Source organism: Balearica regulorum, chromosome 1 (assembly GCF_011004875.1).
Source record: "Balearica regulorum gibbericeps isolate bBalReg1 chromosome 1, bBalReg1.pri, whole genome shotgun sequence".
In the NCBI taxonomy this organism is placed as follows: Eukaryota; Metazoa; Chordata; class Aves; order Gruiformes; family Gruidae; genus Balearica; species Balearica regulorum.
The window spans coordinates 209,762,631-209,783,693 of NC_046184.1; the positions used below are offsets into that span (position 1 = coordinate 209,762,631).

The 21,063-nt window shown below is 39.8% G+C and overlaps 1 protein-coding gene across 1 annotated transcript in view; it reads left to right on the top strand.

Annotated features, from left to right (window-relative positions):
- Nucleotides 1-8,482: 8,482 nt before the first annotated feature.
- Nucleotides 8,483-21,063, top strand: part of RAB38 (RAB38, member RAS oncogene family) — a 24,459-nt gene continuing 11,878 nt past the window's right edge. The window contains exons 1-2 of the mRNA XM_010298286.2: nt 8,483-8,732; nt 16,589-16,869. Coding sequence (XP_010296588.1) covers nt 8,528-8,732; nt 16,589-16,869 — 486 coding nt within the window. The 5' untranslated portion in view covers nt 8,483-8,527. The remainder of the gene's footprint in view (nt 8,733-16,588; nt 16,870-21,063) is intronic.

Below are 21,063 nucleotides of genomic sequence, written 5' to 3' on the forward strand. Positions count from 1 at the left end.
TGAATGTAGCAGCATCTATGGCTGAAATGAGACCTGAGGATATCCTTCTTCTTGTTGCCTAACACCCAAGTGGGTGTTTAATTTTCTCTGAAAAGAAAAATTCACTTGGGCTGAATAAAGGCCTTAATACATGAGTGCTTCAGGATGTGATCTGTTGGCTGTTGAAGGGTTTAGCAATCCTGTTTGTAACCTGCCGTAGAGTGACAGTAGAAACACAGAAATATCAGAGAAAAGGGGACTGTTGCAGACGTAACAGCAGGTGGTTCTTTACCATCTCGGCACGTGTCATTGATGATAATGACGTTTTGCACAGATAAACTGCCCGGCATACCATAGGGGTTTAGAGCCCCCATGCTACTGCATGGCTCACCTTCATGCCCATGAACAGGAATCTCTTAATTAAGCATCTCCTTGTGCATGACTGCTTTTCAGCCTCTTCAGATGCAAAATGTACTGACAACGGAGTATGAGTATGACTTGACTGCAACATGAACTGGTCTATAAACCCAGGGCACCAATAATCTGATTAATTCAGCATATCAGTCAGCTATTAGAAGCCTCTGAGCTCTTCTGAGATACCCAGAGGTCTTAAATTTCTCTGACTTGGCAAGGTGCTGTGGATACTTCATGTCTTCCATGAAATAGTCAGGACCACATATGATCGGGCCCTCTGGGTATTCATTATTTCATGCCAAACATTATTATATAGTCTATTCTAGTACAGTAAAGTTCTTGGGAGCTTTTCTGTGTGCACCATCCCCTCTGAGACAGTTGCAGCAGGAGACAAACGAGGCAAAGAGGATTGCAGTTGACAGTGCTGTATGAATAAACTACTTAATTTTTCATATAATGGGCAACTGCTGTAAGGTTCCTAATCTATAATGACCTAAATAACATAGATGACCTGCTCCTTAAACTGAATCTGTTCCTGAATGCTTTTTTTTTCCTTGGTAATAGAAATATTACGTATTATGGCCTTCGTCAGACATCTGGAAGAAGCCTTAGGTTTGCAGGCTCTGATGCTCATGGGGGACTTCAGTCACCCCAATATCTGCTGCAAGGGAAGCTCAGCAGGGCACAAGCAACTCAGGAGGTTTCTGGAGTGCATTGATGGTAACTTCCTGGCACAGGTGATTGAGGAGCTGATGGAGGAAGATGCCCTGCTGGACCCCATACTTACAAACCAGGAAGAGCTGTATGGGGATATGAAAACTGAGGGTGGCTTTGGCTGCAGTGACCATGAGAGGGTGGAGTTCAGGATCATGAGAAGAGTGGAAAAAAAGCAAAAATCAGTCTCACGAGCCTTGACTTCAGGAGAGCAGACTTCAGACTGTTCAGGGGTCTACTTGGAAGAATCCTCTGGGAGGCCCTTGGACAAAAGAGGGGTCAACAAGAGCTTGATTTTCAAGAACTGGCTCCTCCAAGCTCAAGAGTGATCCATCCCTATGTGCGGGAAGTCAAGTAAAGGCAGCAGGACTAAACTCAAACATGGCAAAGAAATGTACAAGAGGTGGAAGCAGGGAATGTAGACTTACAGTCCAAGCATGCAGGGATGCCCCCATAAGTGTCAAGGGAGCTGTATCATGTCACTATGAGACCACTCTTGATTATCTTTGAAAGATCATGGCAGCAGGAGAGAACTATCAGGGCCAAAGGGTTGGGATCAGCTGCAGAAAACCTAGCTGGATGCCAGTGACTAGAGGTGCACTGCAGGGATCAATATGAAGGTCAAGACTGTTCAACATCTTCATTAATGACCTAGATGAGGTGACAAGTTGCACCCTCAGCAAGTTTGCAGATGATACAAGGCAATTGATACATCAGATGGGTGTGCTGCCATTCAAAGGGACTTTGACAGGCTGCGGAATTGGGCAGAGATGAATCTCGTGATGTTCAACAAGGAATAGCCCTAAGCATCAGTGCATGTTGGGGGCCAACTAGCTGGAAAGAGCTTTGCAGAAAAGAACCTGCAGGTCCTGGTGGAAAACAAGTTGAACCCGAGCCTTGCAGCAAAGGTGGCCAACATTCTCCAGAGCTGCATTAGGTGGAGTGGCACCAGCAGGTTGAGGGAGGTGATCTTTCACCTCTAATGATCACTGATGAGATACACCTGGAGTATCTGTGTCCAATACTGGGCTTCCTAGTACAAGAGACAAGGAGAACTGAGTCCAGCAAAGGTCAATGAAGATGATTAAAGGCTCGGAGCATCAAGGAGAGGCCAAGAGAGCGGGGATGGTGCAGCCTGGAGAAGAGAAGGCTCATGGGGTTCTTATTAATGTGTACACTTGATGGGGTGAGTGAAGAAGACAGACAAAGATGAAAATATTATTTAAAGATTAAAAAAAAAAGCTTTTTACTCTGTGTGTGGTCAAACGCTAGAACAAGTTGCCCAGAGAGATTGTGAAGTCTTCATCTCTGAAGATACTCAAAACCCAACTGTACGTGGTCCTGAGCGACCTGTTCTCACTGCCCCTGCTTTGAGCAGGAGGTTTGGACTCCCTGATCTCCAGAAGGACCTTCCCACCTCAGTGGTTCTGTGATATTTTAAATTATAGTGAATACAACTTACAAACTATACTCCTGATGAACTTTTATCAGGTGAAGGGAGTATCTTTTGTTGTTTTGTTCCATGGTTTAGATTTGCAGTTTCAAGGGAAATTATTTAAGCCAATCCATATTCATTTAGGATCTACTCTTACAAATGTTCCTGCACATGAAGTTGGTGCTGCTGGGTGAGCACCATTAGAGCTTGATAGTCTCCAAGAATCAGACTTAAATCTACATGAATCAGGCAAAAGTTTTGGTGATATGATTTAACCCTGTTCTTAAAGAAGACTTTCTCTTTGGAGGACAGAGTAGACTAGTCTCTAAGCTCCTGCTGTGAGGATTTCATGTGGGCCTTCATGGGAGGGCATAATATAGATTACTGAGTATCAGAAACTTCCTAGCTTAATTTAGAGATACCTATCTGTAGCACTGTAACTGTTTGATCCTCATCACACAAGTGAGTCACAGTACCTGAAAAGGATTAAAACTGCTGCACTGTCAGTTTGGTCCGGGCTTTTGTTGGTCGCTCCATAGTAGCAACCCTGCAATGAGTGTGATGGTTCAGTCTACAACCTCAGGGAGTGCTCTTACAGTTTGCTTATTGAATCTGAGACACAACAACTTTCATTTGGAACCAGCGCATTTCAGATTCTGTGCTGTATGATGCTTCCACTGCCGTCTGGCCTCAGGGACAAGACATTTTACTTTTCCCAGAGTATTACTGACCCCCTGTTATTAGATTTTACCCATGGCAGACATTCTAGTCCTTCCCCTTATTGCTTTTTGAGTTGCACTGTGTTCATGTATTCCCAGGTGACTGTTCAAATGCACTTGGTGTAAAATGCGCTGCAACCCATCTGAAATTTCGCTGCAGGCTCCAAAGGATACACCTTAACTTGGATTCTATTAGGCTGTGTGGATCTATACAAAAATTAAAAAAAAATATTCAGCCTTGAGAAAGGGAATTACATCAAATTATTATTATTTTTTGAGTCTGAAGGAATAGAAGCATGTGTCTGCATCTGAGCACTGACTGTGCTCCCACAGGTAACTAAAACCATCTGAGATGCCCTGAGGCGTCTGTACAGGTCTGGCGTATATTGGAATGTGCAATAAATAGCCAAGCTAGGCCCCTTTATCAGACTAAGGGTTTGTAATTGTGAGAGCCACAAATTCTCACACGTGCATAACCCACGGGCTGTTAACACTGGGAATCTCTTTCCCTGTGTTCTCACTATTTTTTTGTCCTGAATCCTGTCTCACTTTGAGATTTGATCTTGCAGGATGTCTAACCCTAGAAATAGATCTATTGCTCCAGGGGGCAAAATTGTACCCTCAACCAGTAACTTGTGCCTGTTTAAGACTTTTATAACAGGGCTGTAATTGTAAGGTCTTAGCTGTTTTCAAGTAGTGTAGTTCCTGAGATAAAACAGACGCTGCCATAGACTATTCCTGCCATCCAGACCTTGTTTTGTAGGACAGCTGGAGCATAATTCCCAAGAGGTAACACTTGGACATGCCCATTAATTCCATATTGTTATGTTATTGATACAGTGCCTTTAGCCAGGGTGTAGACTGAACTTCCAATGAGTAAGAATAATTGAGTGCAGCAGTTATAACTCATTTCAGAACAGTAATACCACATCTGGCCATAAAAGCTGACCGGTACTTCTACTTGTTGCATAAACATTTGTTTAGATATTCCTTGAGGGATCTTTCCTGACAAAGTGTATTTTCTGCTGAGGTAATTATAGGTTAAGAAGATCATAATTTAATCGAAGGAGAGCTCTAGCTATATTTGACAAGTCAATAACCATTCCACTATGGGTGTTTTTGATGAGTCAATAGTAATTTTTAACTGAATGTCTTTATCACAAGAACTGTTGGAATGGAAGAAGGGAAAATCCAAACTAATTAAGTCCTTCTAGTCTAAAAATAAAATTGGGGGAAATGCATCATTTTGTTAAAACTATCTGTTTCTCTGTAAGAGATTATTCTTGCCATGATTGACCATTCCCATAACAAAGTCATTGAATGTGCTATGACTGAAATGAGGAAAACAATATATTAATAAAAGATGAACAGTCTTCTGTGTAGCTAACAATTCAGTATTTATTCTATATCTCAGGATTAATTGGGATACAGAAGTGTGGCAAAAAAACTGTGTAGAATGTCAATGTTTTATATTTTTTTAAAGCAGGACATAAAATAATCCTCTATCACTAACTTGTGTGTGTGTGTATATGTATAAACATATGTGTATTTAGCATTTCTCTGGATTATGGTGTCATTTATATTATATCATATTCAGTAAGATCAGTGTGATAGCATAGGCCAATCACTTCAAGACATTCAAGGCTACCAGGAATAGCGTTAATAGCTGTGCTGTAAAAAAACTATGTAATTAGATGGCAATCCTTCAAGTACATACATTTCTAATAATCTGAATGTGTTTCCTTGGACAAAAACTATTCCCTTGTGGTTTCAATATCTCAGACAACATTGTCATTTAAAAGATATGCTGTTAACAACCGTGGTGCTCAGCTAGGATTGACATTCTTTTCTGTCGTATATGCTATGCAAAGAGGAGTGATAAAATCCAGGATGCGGTTGTGCTGTCCTTGATTCCTGTCAATGTAATTGCATCGTCATTTTTATCACTTCTCTCAGAGAAAAAGATCTCTACTAATGACAGAGGAATAGTGAGAAATTCCTGAAAATTATCATTGATAAGTGCGTCTCTCTTTTACGCTGAGGCCAACAGAGTCTGTACTGCCTTAATCTGATGGAAATGCCTTAAATGTTATTATTTACAATGGAGATGTATAGAGTTTGTATGAATTCCTGTCAATTAAAATAGAGCGTTAATATACTTTATTAATATTAGTATAGGTAGGTATTAAAATAGAGATTGCAGATCATCGAATATCACTATAGCATGGTGGATAGGGAGGGAATACAAAAATAAAATTGCATAGATATACATAATGTCATGTGAAAATTCAATTATTTACATTAATTTAATAAAGTTTAAATTGTTATGTCTTTACCAGAGAAGATGCAGACAAACAAACTATAAACACTGAAATACCAACTAAAATGGTGGCGTATTTACATGTTCTTATTGCCTGGACACTGCTGAAAGACCTGAAGCAGCAGAATAAGGGCTCAGAGACACCGTCTGGTTCTCCCAGCTTGACAAGTTACTCCGTGTCAGCTGAGCCTTGCTAACTACCTACCTGTGGGTGGCAAATGCAAACTTATATTAGCTGCCCTTAACTGTGGTCTCAGCTAAGACAGATTGCATGGCGTCAGCTCCAGGCAAAGTGCACTTTCCTGGACACCTCTGCCTGCAGCAAATCATTGTGTCACACTAACCTGGTTGTGTGCCCCAAGGGATCAGTTGGCATCATCAAATAAGTCTTGCAGTGATCACTTCAGACATGACCAGCACAAATTATCTGCCTTCCCCTGTGACAGTGCTTACTGTTCCTGCAGCAGAGCTGCCAATGAGCAGTGCACCCACACCTCCCTGCCCCAGTCCCTTCAGATGACAATGAAGCCAAACCAGTACAGACACATAGTTCAGGATGTGGGAACAGTCCTCCAAAAAGCTGAAGCACGGCAGGGCTGAGGGCCTTCTCCTGCCTCAGGAAATTTCAGCAGATGGTGTCTAGAAAAGCCAATTTACCATGGAGTTAGGAGATCTGGGTACAGCTTTCACTCAGCAAGACACTTCAGTCCATGCCTCACTTTAGCTCAGTGAATTGTTCCTCTAAATGCAATGGAGCCTCCTACATGCTCACCCACATGTGAACACCTTGCTGAACATCTCATCTGTAGCCCTATCACTGTCCCAGGGTGACCTTGATTAAGCCTATGAGGAGCTCATTGTACCAGGGTGTTGCTGGGGCCAAGAATTAGGCAGATTCAAAGAAGAACTGGAAACTTAAACAATTAACACGATTATCCAGAGCTATTATAGCTAATGCTAACAAAAACTTTGGAAGAGAAGTAAAGCCTCATGCTTCTGGATGTAGGCCAGTCTCTAGCTACACTTACTAATAGCCTAAGACCTCCAGTTACCTAGTATCTGCTCACAGTGATCTTCCGTGCACTGTTCTCTGAGCACTGGCCATCATCAAAGACAGACAAAAGATCACATGTAATTTCAACCTCATCCAAAACACCAATTTTGTCATTCCCTAAACTGCTAAACCCTCTCAGCCTGTTCTTTTTTTTAACCTTTAACATGAGAAATCTTCAACTTTAGAGGGGAATTGTGAGTGCTTAGAAGTGCTTGGGTATTGGATCCTCTCCGGAAACAGCAGTGCTGTGAAGATAAGATTCATAGACCGAACACTACCAGTAGCAACTATAATAAGCTTGAATCATGCAAAGATAGTAACTGATTCGAATGAACTGGTTTGCTTCTCAAATTGTAGTCTTCTATGGTGTCTGTAGCTAACAAGGTGAAGCCCTTTAAAATCTTCTCTCCAAACAGAGGGATACAAATGACAGCTTGGTTTTGGAAAGAGAATTCATCTTATTGACAAAAGGCCTCTTATTAAAAAGTTTCAAGGAAAATAAGACATTTTTCTCCTCAAATTACCCATTCCACTTTGTGTGTGTGTATATATACAAACTTCAAAGTTTGAGTCTAAAGACTGATTATAAAAGATTGCATAACATAAGTGTTCTGAATTCTTTGTCTACTAAAATCCAGCTTTTTGGATAGATGACAAATTTCTAATGCTTTTTCAGTGCACATTTGGATAAGAACTCCATCAAATAATATTTCAGTAAGTGTAAAATGTGTTTTCATTTTATCAAGACCATCAATAAATGTAAAACATCATTCATGGATGAATTTCACACAATATTAAAATTTTGGGGTTTTGCTATCAAAACTGTTAAAAGAATCAAACACCTCTAGGCAATGGATAGGGGTCTCCAGCTAAGCTGCCCAGTTGAAACTGTCACTGTGTTCTTCATTTAAAATATAAGGTCAGTCATGTCAGTGGAATGTTTTATTCAAATGTGTTCAATTGTTTGCAAGCTTGATATCACTTATTTTGGAAATCAGAGGTCTGCGGAGACACTGGCATTCATATGGTCTAATGCTGTTATGCTTTCATAACTTCTGATTATCAGAGTCATGGGATAAATCTGGATTTTTTGCATTTTAGAGTCTAATTGTATGAAAAAAACAAAGCATAAGCTGTGTGCTGCATTCAGCAGATGTGAGTGTGCTTATAGGGACAGACAGACAATCACAATAATGTTAATGAATTTAAAAAATATGTATCTGTCTGTTATAATTAAATTCATACAGCCCCCAGTGTGGACAAAGATAAAGATGCTTTATATTACTATAACTGCCTCTTCTAGTGATATAACAGCATTTACATTGACTTACGTTGATTAAAACCAAATCACATCCGAAGTTAAAGTCACACTGGTTTAATTTTTGCACTTTAAAGGAGGTATGAAACTTTTGATAGGAGATTTCTGCTTTTTTGCAGTGGCTGGCATTTTAAAGATGTCTGGAAACAAGCACAGGGTGACAAATTATCACCAAGAAGACAGTGAATAAAAAAAAAAGTGTAAAACTAGCGCACAACAGAAACACTGTCCTTCCAGTGAGGAGCGAAACCGGGAGCGAATGTTGCGCGACATTTCCCTGCAGAGTCCTCAGTAGCCAGACTAATCCCAGACACACCTCGTGCTGACCTTTACACACATACGCACAAAACTTTCTGGGACACTTTCTTCCCCCAGTCGCTTGCTTACTTCATCTCCCAGCAGGGCTGCCTGCTGGACCTGGTGATCCTGCTTCCGTACAAAGGGAAAGAGCCTCCACCTACCTTCTCTCCTTCCCTCCCTGGTTCCTCGCTCCCTCTCTCCCCCTCGGGCTGGCAGGATTCCTCGGGCAGAGCATGCAATCAGTTCGCAGGGAGCAGCCACAGCCACAGGAAGGATGCAGAAGCACAATCAGAAGGAGCACCTCTACAAGCTGCTGGTGATCGGGGACCTCGGAGTGGGCAAAACCAGCATCATCAAACGTTATGTCCACCAGAATTTCTCCCCCCACTACCGGGCCACCATTGGGGTGGACTTTGCCTTGAAGGTGCTGAGCTGGGATGCTGAGACTGTGGTACGGCTGCAGCTCTGGGATATTGCAGGTGAGTACAGAGGAGAAGCCTTTGCCCCATAACCCGGCCGGAGACAATACAAAATATAGACCCAAATTCATCTTTAAGTTGGAAACTACCAGTGCCCACGCGGTGAGGGAGAGGAGATTGAGGGGAGAAAACTTTAAGGGCAGATTGACATTTTGGAGTTTCCCTAAAGCTGACAGACCCCAAACGAGGGGTGTCAGAGTGAAACCTGTCCCGTCGGATTTTTCTCCCAAGCCCTGAGACACATGTGGGGACATGGGCACCTCTCTCCAAACGCCCCAATTCTTCCCCTGCAGCTGCGGCTGTTCAGCTTCCCTCATTAGACTAACAGATCTCTGTGATGGGAGGGAGAGTAGCAAGAATTTCCTGTTACATCTGTTTAATTTGGTGGAAGAGATGAGGGATTCAATACAAGGGTTAAAATTATTTTTATAGTTTAAAAAAAAATAAGGAAAAAGTATCACTGAGTGACTTTATCAAAATAGCTTCCTTGCTTTCCTTCCTGTCTCTCCTACCTTCCTTCCTTCAGCCCAATGACATTTCAACAATTTCTGACATGCTTTGAAGGCAGAAGTGTTTCTGTTTGGCAATAATCCTGGTTGTTAAAAATGTATTTACTCATGTTTACTTGTAGTTATTCCAACATCAAGCAAAAAAAGATAATACACTCTGTGCAGGGAGGAAAAGAATAAAGAATTCCAGCTATCCTTGCATGCTTATGTAATTAAGAACCCCAGAATTTGGCATTGGTGCTGTCAGCGCTTCAGGCTTTTTATATTTGGCTTCCAATTAAAACTACAACTTTTTCTTGTTGCCACGCCCATAACTACGATTTAATCGTTTTTTATTCAGTCCACAGAATAAAAGTTTATCTTGATGGCATATTTCGCATGCTGTAAGTAATCACTTTTGATTTAGTGTACATAGGAATCCAAGTACAGCTACAACACAACAGTTTACAGCAAAAAGGAGGGTGTTTTAAAAACTCAAATTAAGAAGTTAGATTTGTTAAGTAGGAAATAGAGGTGAAAATTATATCAGCTGTTAGGCAACTGTGCCAGCCTGTGGCCTGAGCTGTGGGTTCAGTGATCTAGTCTGGAACGGCATCGAGTAAAACTAGTGAAATGAGAAAATTCTTGACATTCTTATCGGCGGAGGGAGTGCCTTTCTTCTGCAGTTAGCTGCCTCATGTCTGAGCTCTGAATTTGGCACCGAGGTACTAAAACTTATGCAACAACACCGCTTTATGTAAAACATACATTGCCTCAGCTTTTCTACACATCAGTGTGGTCTTGTTGTTTTATGATATTAAATATATATACGCTCAGTTTTCTTTATTGAAGGTTGGAATTATGGGGAAAGCATTGCTTTTATTGCTCACCTGTGACCGATTATAACCATAAATACATACACACCCAGCAAAACTTTGCTGCGTGAGGAAAAAGCATTTAATAGTAAATTCTGAATGCATCAGGGACTTAAAGAATGTATTTTCATGCCTTGTTTCGGAGATTTATTACACTACTAATCATGTGCTGGCAGATCATATGATGTAGCTTTCAGTCAGGCTGCAGAAGCAATTACACCAAGTTGTAGTACTGAATGACTAGCATGCTTTCTGAGTTATCACACATGACAGAGAGAATTACAGCATAGTACTAAATTTCATCTGAATTGCTCAATTCAAAGCGTCTCTGTGAAGGTCAAGACAGTGGCCAGTAATAAAAAGACTTGCTGTCTAGTTTTAATGACTTCTGTGTGAGGAGCTTTAGCTGTTGATGGCTACATGTAGAAAATAAGTTCTGTAAGCAACACCCTGAATTCAGATCAGCATGGTGCTGTCATAGAAGTTGTCAGATATAAGGTATCTGGCTGGTGAGAAAAAAAAAAAGTTTAAAAAATGAAAGTGAAGTAAAACCGACTGGAAATAACAGAGGAAATGGAAAAGTTTTATCCTGGCTGTGGCTGGTCGTATATCACCACTTGCAAAACAGAAATATGTGAGGATGAGGGGGAGGAAAATAAAATCTCTGGTCTCAGAACATCCTCTCTCCTTTTGCAGGATCTCTGTTATTAGGTCATGTTTATTTTGGGGGAGTAAAGCAATAAAATTTCAGTCTCTAACCAAGGATGTTGGCTTAGTATTTAGGACATCTTGAATTGAAGCAAATGCTGCAAATGTATCAATATATGAATTTATATGTATATATGTGTGTGTGTTTGCATGTGTGTATATATATACACATATGAGGTATCATTTTAGCTCTTACATCCCCTCCTCCCCCTCCATTATACAGCCAGTGAACTTACTACTAAGCGTAGTGCGTACTCTTCCTTGCACTTCTCTGTATGGTTCAGTGCATAGTAAATTGTTTAATAATCTAGAAATAATTTTCTCAAAAATGTTTTGAGTAAAACTAGTGTCAAGCTTCTTTACATTATTGGTAGGATTTACATACATGGTGACTTCAAGGGAGGAGTGACATACTCCAGCTGTGGTAGGACCAAGCAGTTTACCCTTGTTTACCCTTACAGACATAAGAGGAAAAAGCAAATTTGGTTCATCTGGTGCCACCTAATTTCACAGTTAAATGTATTTTATATTGCTGTAACATATTTTTCTGTATTCTTTAATTTGGTAAACAAAACTATAATAAGATCTAATAGCTAAATGCTGAAATGCATTCATTTAGATGAGAGATAAATGCTGAACAAGAAGGATAACTAAGCATTAGAAAAAAATGATTCAGGGATAAGATAGCTTCTGCTTCACATATTACTACATTAAGACTTGAAGTTTTTTGACAGATAATATATACCTGAAGCTATGGGTGTTAAACAGGAATAATTGGACAAAACTTCATGGTTTGTGATGTTATGATATCTGTAACAACACACCGGCATTAAAAATATGAATTTATGTCTGATCCAGTGAAGTGCCTAAAGTTTCAAGTGACTGAATTTTCACTATTTTGTGTGGGAGGACACATACATTGTAAAATTCTCCTTGTCTTTAGTATCCTCCCAACAGTTCCATTTTATTTCATTGAATGTCCCAAATTCTCACTTTTGGTGTTCCTGTCCCTGTTGAAGTGTGCCGTCACCTTTACTGCTGTCTGATCCATCTTTAAATCTTGCTCCTCAGCCATTTTTTGTTTGTTTGTTTGTTTCCTTGGTTTTTCTGCTGCCTTTGTGTGAGTGTCCTTTAAATTCATTAACAGATCGTTAGAGGGAAAGCTTTAAAAGAAACTCTTCATCGTATTTTGAACAAGGCTGCTGTGGTGGGGGTGTCCCTGCAGATGCAGGCTGGGACCGCTTTTGAAGAAACCATCTACTGCAGACAGCAGATCGGGGTGTATTTGCTCTTCACTTCTCTGCCGGGCTGCTCTCAGCGCTACTGTCCGTGTTTCGTGTCCGCACAGCCCTGGAGATTTCTCTGCAGATCAATTTTAGCTGCAGATTTACTGCGGGGAGCAGCTCTGTGAGTGCAGCGGAGGGCAGAGCGGAGGACCTCAGAGCCTTCCCCCCCTCCCCTGCTCCTTCTTCACAGCTGTGTCGGCATCGCCGTTATCCCTCCTGCTGCGTACGTGTGGGCTGGATTATTCATCACTACCAAAAATATGGTGGTTTGCTTTTACAAGGCTGGTTCTCATCTCATAAAGAGTCAGACCAATGTATCGGACGTGGTGAAAGAACAGTTTCATTTCCTTCCCTTGCAACTTTCACCTTCGGAAAGAGCAGTCTTTGCACAGATATAGTTAAATGTCTCTGCAGTTGTAAAGTTTTTAAGACTGTTATGCTCCAGAAGGAGTAAACGGACTGTTCACTAATGCCAGGCGCAGCACATCCTCAGCTATTTAGGCTTTTAGTGGCTGCTAAGCATTGCAGTACATATGCATAAATAAGATAGTCATGGTGATTTCTGAGCTAAGTTACCTTGAAATTACTGTTCTGCAAACATGAATAAGTCCCTGGCTGTGGTGGGTTTATTTCAGTATAGATTTGTGATGGGCCTGATCCTGCTGACAGCCTGCTTTTCCACATTCTGGGGTGGTGAACACCACCTCAAGTCTGTCTTAAGTTTCAAGGCATAAAAGCAATGACTTGAATTCAAGGGTGAAAATTCTGAAAGTTATTTTGAAGTGAAAGGTAAAAAAAGGTTAAATCTTCTCTACAATTTCCAGCTTCTCGGTGTTGGCTAAAGGCTCTCTGTAAAGCACAGTGGTTCCCAGAAGCTTTTGATTCTTGGGATGAGGGATGGTGGCAAGAAGTAAAATCCATTGTAAAACTGGGCATTAGGCAGTTTTAATCAATTTTTATCCTGCACTATATTTCAGATACTGTGAGCGAGATGGTGGAAATTATCTGAGTTTTAGCACTTTATCATTAGTTTTTATAACTTTATCAGCGATGATAGTGGTTAATGGATATTGTAGATTTCTGTACAAGCCATGCTGGCAAATTTATGTGGCGTGCCTTTTTACAAACTATGAAAATTCAGCTGTTGATTGCTTTAAGCCCATGAAATGATGCCTTTCCCTGCTGCAGAGGTGCCACTGAGACGAGGGTAAATGTGCAGGCAGGTGCCATTTGGACAGGGAGTCCTTCCCTTTAGTGGAAATCTTGTTGCTTTGGCACCTTGGTCTCACTGGGTTCACTTCAAAGTGGTGTAAGATTCTTTTGGTTTCACAGTTAGACATCTTGTACTGAACCATCTGAGTATAAGCTACTCACCCTGGACTCGCCAGGGGGTTGAGGGTAGAGATTATATACCTCCATAATGAACCTTATGTGACCTCTCTTAAACGTCTACCATTGCTGAGATGTCCTCTAGATTCTCAGTGTCTGACTAGAAAAGGACCCTAATCTTAGATTCACCCAGTTAATTTTCTGGACCCTAAATTAGGGCTGATGAATCCCAACGTAAAGCACCATCTCAGTGGACAAAGGCCATCAGACTCGTGGGGTTTGATGCCAGGTGCTACTGTCCTTGCAAGGGGTGCAGTAAAGTACCATGGGCCAGATTAAACAAACATTTTTGCAAGTTTCTGATGCTTCCAATGAAAAGCAAAACCCATCTTCCCCAGTCTCTCTTGCAATGAAGCAGATTCTAATGTTCAAGGCTGCCTGCGAGATACTACTGAATACCTAATGGTTGATCCATTTTCTAGTCTAATTACTGCCTGAGCCATTGTGTTACTGAAAACCTAAGGCCAGATTCTGACACCTTTAATACATCAACCGGTGCCTATTTTCATGAGTAATTCTGCTAAACGAAAAAGTTTTAGGAACCTCATCTATTATTATAGGTATTTGTTCACATAAGGCAGAATGTTTGGAAAAGAGTCCTCCTGGATCCTTAGACAGAATATTTAGCTCTCCAAGCACAATGCAAACACTAAAGAGCACGTTTTTCACAATGTAAATTAACTAAAAGTAAAGCTATTATGCAAATGACATGAAACTAAAAATCCATGGTTTAGAAACCACCTCTTTTTCCATTCAAAGTTGCGTAATGTCTTTATGCCAAGTATGTTCATATATTACTTGCAACTGATAGGGAAAAGACCACTTCAAAAAGGGTTGAGGCACTTTATTCAGCCAGCAGCTCCATTCTTTCTTTGAAGTGATTGATAATGGAAATTGGTGAGCTCCGTCCTCCTGAATAAAGCTGTTTTTACAAACATGGTGGCTTTTCTGTGCAGTGAAAAACCTAGGTATCTGCAAAAGCAGCTGGAAGGGGGAGGAGACATCAGTGTCATACCATTTGTCAGAACTTTGTGGGCCACTTCTAGCCAGAAGATCACATCATGAGCCTTTTATTCCTCTAATAATTTTGTTTGTGGTGAATAATTTTATGCTGCAAATTAATAATTTAGTTCATATTCTATGACAACATGTCCCTCCTATCTTAGAGATCTGTGTCCCTATAAATATGTGTAAGGCCCAAGTTTAGCTGTTCTTACATCATCTACCTCTCATCTACAGTGCAAGCATCTCAAGAACTTTGCATGAGAAGTATAAAGTATCACTGAAATACAATATGCATCAAAAACTAATTGTGTATGCTGCTGCTTGCCTCACTGCTAAGTTCCTAATCAGACTTTGACTTTTGTTTGAAGGTACCTTCTTGCAGATGAAAAGCAAATTGCTCAAGAAGAAGATTATTGAATAGCACATGACTTAGCCATTCAGCTGATTAACCCACTCATAGGAATCATAAGACATTTTAATAAACCATAGCCATAAGAAATTTTCAATATAACCTCATATTTCCCAGAAATGATGTATTTCTATCTTACTTTATCAATGGGACACAGTGTTTGTTTAAGGTAAAAAAAATTCTAACATGTATTTGGAGAAGATAGACATCCACTTTTGGTTTCTGTATCACGTGAAGGACTTTCTCCTTGCTGCAACAGCTAGTGCATAAAACTGAAGATAAACATCACAAACAGACGGTGTTGACCCCATAAGTGCGTTCAGTGCTATTGCCATTATGCATAGTCTAGAAGCCCAGTAATCAGCACTCTTCAGTTCTCAACCCAGCCTTACATTTGACAGCACAATTTCCATCAGATAAAACCACCACAGGTAACCTTCCTAGGGTCAGGGGCAGACTGCCAATCTTCTTGTCTTCCTAACGTACTCAAAATTACACACACTGAGAAAGTAAGGCTAGAAACAAGTTTCCATTGAATGTTGTCTATTTTCATAGCACCTTTTCTCAGCTATGGAAGCACATGTTTAAATACAAGAGTCGTCTTGCTTAGAGAATGCTGTGGTCATGAGATGCTTCAGGAATTTATGATTCTTCTCTTTTGCATCACAGCTCAGCAGTAGACATCAACAGAAATTCTATTTTTTCACTTCAAGAAAAATTCTGTGTAATTTATTTCCATTCTTGGAAACATTTTTTCAAAGTTTCCATGAAAACATCATATATATTAACAAACCCACAGCTGATCAGCATACCACATCCTGATGTCAAGTGTTCTAATTTTTACACTGTTAATCATATAAAATGATAGATATTTACAAATGTCCAAGTTTGAATATAATAATATATTGCTAGCTCACAAAAAAGCTGTAAATAACTTCCCAGAAAACACTTTGAATTCAGCAAATAAAACCATAAAACTTCTGAACAGATCTAGTGTGAAATGTCTCCTCCCAGATCTTTTCACTGGAGCAGTACAGCTCTTCATATTGCTGCTGTTATGCTATTTCTTAGAACACTTTCCACGTTTGTAAGGCTTTAAATACACCTTTCTCACCTCTGTGTTTTAGTTTGCCAGTAAAAGTAAATTCATAATGACTCTAATGCCTGATATGGCTCCAGAGCTTAATTATGTTACTGTTGATTATTATCACTTGCATGAGAATTTGCAGGATCCTCTTCATGCATGAGCAGACCAGTTGTGTTAGCTGTTTCCCACAAAATACCGCAGTATCAAGGAGCTTCCAATCTGGTACCTAGATTTTTTGTGAATCCTGTTTAAAGTCCTATAACATACACCCAAACCCTTGGTACTGTCCACAGATCTAGAAATCTTGCAGCTTAATAAGACTGTACACTGAAGTTCAAGTGTGTCATAAAGTTGTTAAATTTCCTTGGATATTTGCTTAAAACTCCTTTTTAATGCTATACTCTCTTGCGTTTTCATACAAATGAGTCTAACATGGTACTTACCATTATTTAGGGAAAGAGTAGCTTTCCAGGGACTTGCAAAATTATGTCCTACCTTCAGTAACTTTCTCTTAGAAAACCTACTATGTGAAATATTGACCTAGATTGGAAGAAATGATTTTTACAAGGTGGTTTTTTTCCCCCCCCCCTCCTAATTTCTTCATCACAGGTCAGGAAAGATTTGGAAACATGACCAGGGTATATTACAGAGAGGCCATGGGGGCATTTATTGTCTTTGATGTTACAAGACCTGCAACATTTGAAGCAGTGACAAAATGGAAAGAAGATTTGGACTCTAAGTTGGTTCTTCCAAACGGCAAACCTGTGCCGACAGTCCTCTTAGCAAACAAATGTGACCAGGGAATAGATGTTCTTATGAACAACGGCATCAAGATGGATCAGTTCTGCAAAGAGAATGGGTTCGTGGGTTGGTTTGAAACATCAGCCAAGGTAATATTTCCATTTCTTTTTAAATGTTTCTCCAAGTACAGAGAAGTTGGTTCCTAAAATAGTTCACTCGGTTGAAAGGTGTACCTTGCACAGCTCCTCTCAGTGGAATTAATTAAAGGTGAATTTGTAAATTAATACATTTCTATTACTTTTAGGCCTTTTATTGCAAAGCAGATCATATGCAACGTTCTGAAATGCAGCTGCTCTAATATGAGAGACCAGCAGTAAAATACGTAACTGCTCAGCAACTTAGTGCATAATAGCTTGGCAAAGGAAGATGATCTTTGGCAAGGCACAAAAGCTACCTCTTATGAATGATATGAGGATATTTTTCATAATTCTTAACAGTGAATATTATCTCTAAATATTTATATAACCACTTTGCCCAAGAAATGCTGATTTCACACAATAGCTTTATTGTGTTAGAATTCCAGAAAAAGTCAGTCCATTGTAGAGCTTGTACGATGCTTACTCTTATAAGATCTTGTTCTGAAAAGCCTTTTAAAAAAAATCACATATCTGGGGAGGAAGAAAAGATCAGTGGTCAAAGTGCTGAATGAGATGCTCTGAGGTTCAATTCCTTGCCTTCGTACAGATTTCCTGAGTGCCTATAAGAAAACGGAGATAAAAATCAGAAAGGGCACTGGGACTTTCAGAGTGTAAAGGCCCAAGGTACAGTGGTCCTCTATATCAATTTGAGATTTCTCAGATAATCTCAGTGCATGCAAGATTTGGAGAGCTGGCATGTGAAATATTGATTTGAACACAACAATTCAATGTATATCGTGTTTATTGTATTCTCTGATTATGAAAGCTGGTGTCATTAGCAGCCCTGGGGAACGTTTGGATGTTTTCAATGTAAACAGTTTGGCTCTGGTTTGACCTAGATTGTTAGTAGTCTGAAAGACAAAATGGTACATTCAATTGTTTAATTTCTTTTAAGCACTTTATGAAAGTTACTTAAGACCCTTTGGAGTATATAGTTGTATTTTACTTTTCTGGTCTTGACTCCTTCTTTAAGCATTAGTATTTAAAAGAAGTCTTACTTGTAATCAGCGGAAGTGACAGCAGGTGACTAGCAGCATGTCCTAGGCTGCTTCAAGTGTTGCATGAACTCTGGGCTGAGATTGCGGCCTTTCAATACTTAAAGGGGGCTTATAAGAAAGATGGGGATAGACTTTTTAGTAGGGCGATAGGAGAAGAGGTAATGGTTTTAAACCGAAAGAGGGTACATTTAGATGAGATATAAGGAAGTATTTTTTTTACAATGAGGGTGGTGAAACACTGGAACAGGTTGCCCAGAGAGGTGGTAGATGCCCCATCCCTGGAAATATTCAAGGTCAGGTTGGATGGGGTGCTGAGCAACCTGATCTAGTTGAAGATGTCCCTGCTTATTGCAGAGGAGTTGGACTAGATGACTTTTAAGGGTCCCTTCCAACCCAAACTACTCTATGATTCTATGATTCTATGTCTTTGTGGTCAGTGTCTTTGATTTCCTACTGAATGGGTCTCAAAACTAGTCACTGCCATTTTTAGGAAGACATTTTGGTCTAGGTCAGTGTGAAAATTATCTTGCTCTACAAATAGAGTACTTCCCATTCCTGCGTGTGCAGCACCTGATCTGAATTCAGGTCTGTGGTTCTCTGCTGATTTGTGCTGGATGAGGCCACCAGAAGCCAGTGTTCCTCTCTAGGATAACCTAACTTTTGCTATGGACAGTGTCTAGTTCTGGTTTAAGAAAGAGGCCAAGATCTCTTACATCAGCTTCTTCGTGATAATTATGGCAGAAGGCTAACTATTCCAGAAAAAAGAAAACTCAGAGAGTGAAGCATTTGGAATGGCAGCTGTCAGTAGATGATGTGGAGAGTTAGAGGATTATTACAGGACAAACCATTATTATTTGTATAGCAATTACATATCCGGGCCCTTCTCAATATTCTGTTAGGTGTCTAACTGTCTTTCAGTCCACAAGTAACATGAAATACCTAGTTTTGAGTATTTGGGATCCAGTTCACCAGTGATGTGTGGCTATATGTGGCTGTTTTCTTCAGAATTACTTTTTCTTCATTTCTGATGTGTACATGAGTTTACATTTCCTGGGGACAAGAACTAATTCACTGAAAACTGAGGCCGGAGGGCAAAACCATCACAAAAATCATGTGGAGAGAAATGAATAACAGCTTGTTTTAAAATGTCTACATCTAAAAGACTTTCAAACAGAATGAGAGGGACAGGATGGACCATTGTTTAAAGGATACAGGGCCATAGTTTCATTATTCTAGGTTTGGATTAACAAAGTTACGCAGCTGGTCACTGATCTTTGGCCTATGAGAAAGGAATCTGTACCATGAATTCCATGCATCAGTCCCCAGCAAGCACCTGTCCACCTCTTAAAAAGAACAACCGCATTTGTTGTGCCAAGGGCCATTGCAGGTCATGGCAGAGAATGAATGTACAAACAATTTCAAAGGTCACAGAGAGGTTTTACTGTGATGATGGAGCCAGTCTTGGGCAGAACTATGGAAGTATAAAGACCATGTAAAGTTTAAAAAAATCACAACAGAGGAAAAGTTTTCCAAGTTTTTCTAAGCCATGTAGAATTAAGATTTTGAGTTATTTTAAACAAAGGAAATATCTAGATTCTTCTTACTTTATTTAACTCAGAAACCCAAGCAATCGTGTAGGAACAGAAAGGAATCCAGCTATGACAAGACTGATCTTCAAAAGCCACTGTGAAGGGAGTAGTGAGAATTGAGGACACATGGCTCTGGTATCAGACTGTTCTCTGCTGCTATAGACTATAGGATCTGTTATTCTGCAATCCCCACACCTGATTTCCACCCAGAATTGGAGGCTGCTGACTTTAAAATGATGAAAAGAAGAATAATTCCATTAAAGATGGTAAAATCACAACATTTAGGCTAAGTTACATCAGAATAATTTCCCCACTTGGTCCAAGTTCTGAACTAAAACCTACACATATTTTCAAAACAAAAGTTATTACTGCTCTTTTAAAATATTGGATGTTACATGTATCTGGTATTCTTTCAGCCTAGGGCATATTAAATAATTGAACTCGGGTCTGGGGAAAATAAAAACCTAGCTGTGTTTGCTGTAGAGAATAAAAATTCTTTTCTGAAGCAGAATAACACTGACAGAGAAGTCATCATATTGCAGCTAGCAGTTTTAGCAGTTCAAATAAGTAATAACTCTTTTTTGTGGTATCCTGGAATAATTAGATCTCCAGAGGTTTTCTGGAGACGTGCTTGGAAATGTTATAGCCTTCAGAGCAAACTGAATATGATTTATGCATTTTGGAAAAACAAAGGTGATTATTTATAAAAATACATCTTTTAGTTCTGGTTGCCTTGGAGAAAGTAGCATGCTGTATAGGTACCTACCATATTTCAAGCTGTCAATGATTTGAAATTTTTGTCCGTAGCACTGGCAGATTACACCAGAAAACATCACTGTATTATTCCCTGGTGTTGTTGTTCTTAAGTTAACAACTTCAATACAAAAAATTTGAGCAATCTAATCTAATGCATGCTTATGTATTAGTCTTGGTTCTTACATTAATCTAAAGGAAATACTCAGCCTGTTCCAATCTTCTGCTTCCTAAAAAGATAGAAGAATTTGTTCTGATAGTTTGCCATGTGAGAAGGGCCTTGTTGAGCAACAGCACAATGGAGTTTAGTCACAAGTTATACATATCACTATAAATCCAGTGGAGACCCTGGTCTCTTTTATATTTAGTTTGCTCATATAGATTGCAGTCTGAAAGGCACATCCCCAGACAGTCAGGAAATAACCCCTAATAGTAAATTCTTTAATAATTTTCATGACCACAACTATTGTGAAAGATGCATTTTTTCAAAGGAAGGAAATTTCTCCCTTCCTGTCACACACTTAATTATCCAGCATGTGGCCAGTGTAGCTCAGAGCTCCACTCACATTTCCAAGCCTTTAAACTGTTTTCACCACCATTCCTAGTTCAAAGAGGTGAGCTTTTGACTTGGATTAGAAAAGCAGCAATTTCAAGCTTATTATCACTTTATGATGAAAATGGAACTTCTGCATCAAAACAGACAATTCAGGCAAAACTAAATGTGCTTGAAAATACCTCCTTCAGAAATAACATGAAATACCTTACGACTGGCCATAGCTGTGCTGTGATCATGCCTGAGTTCCTCT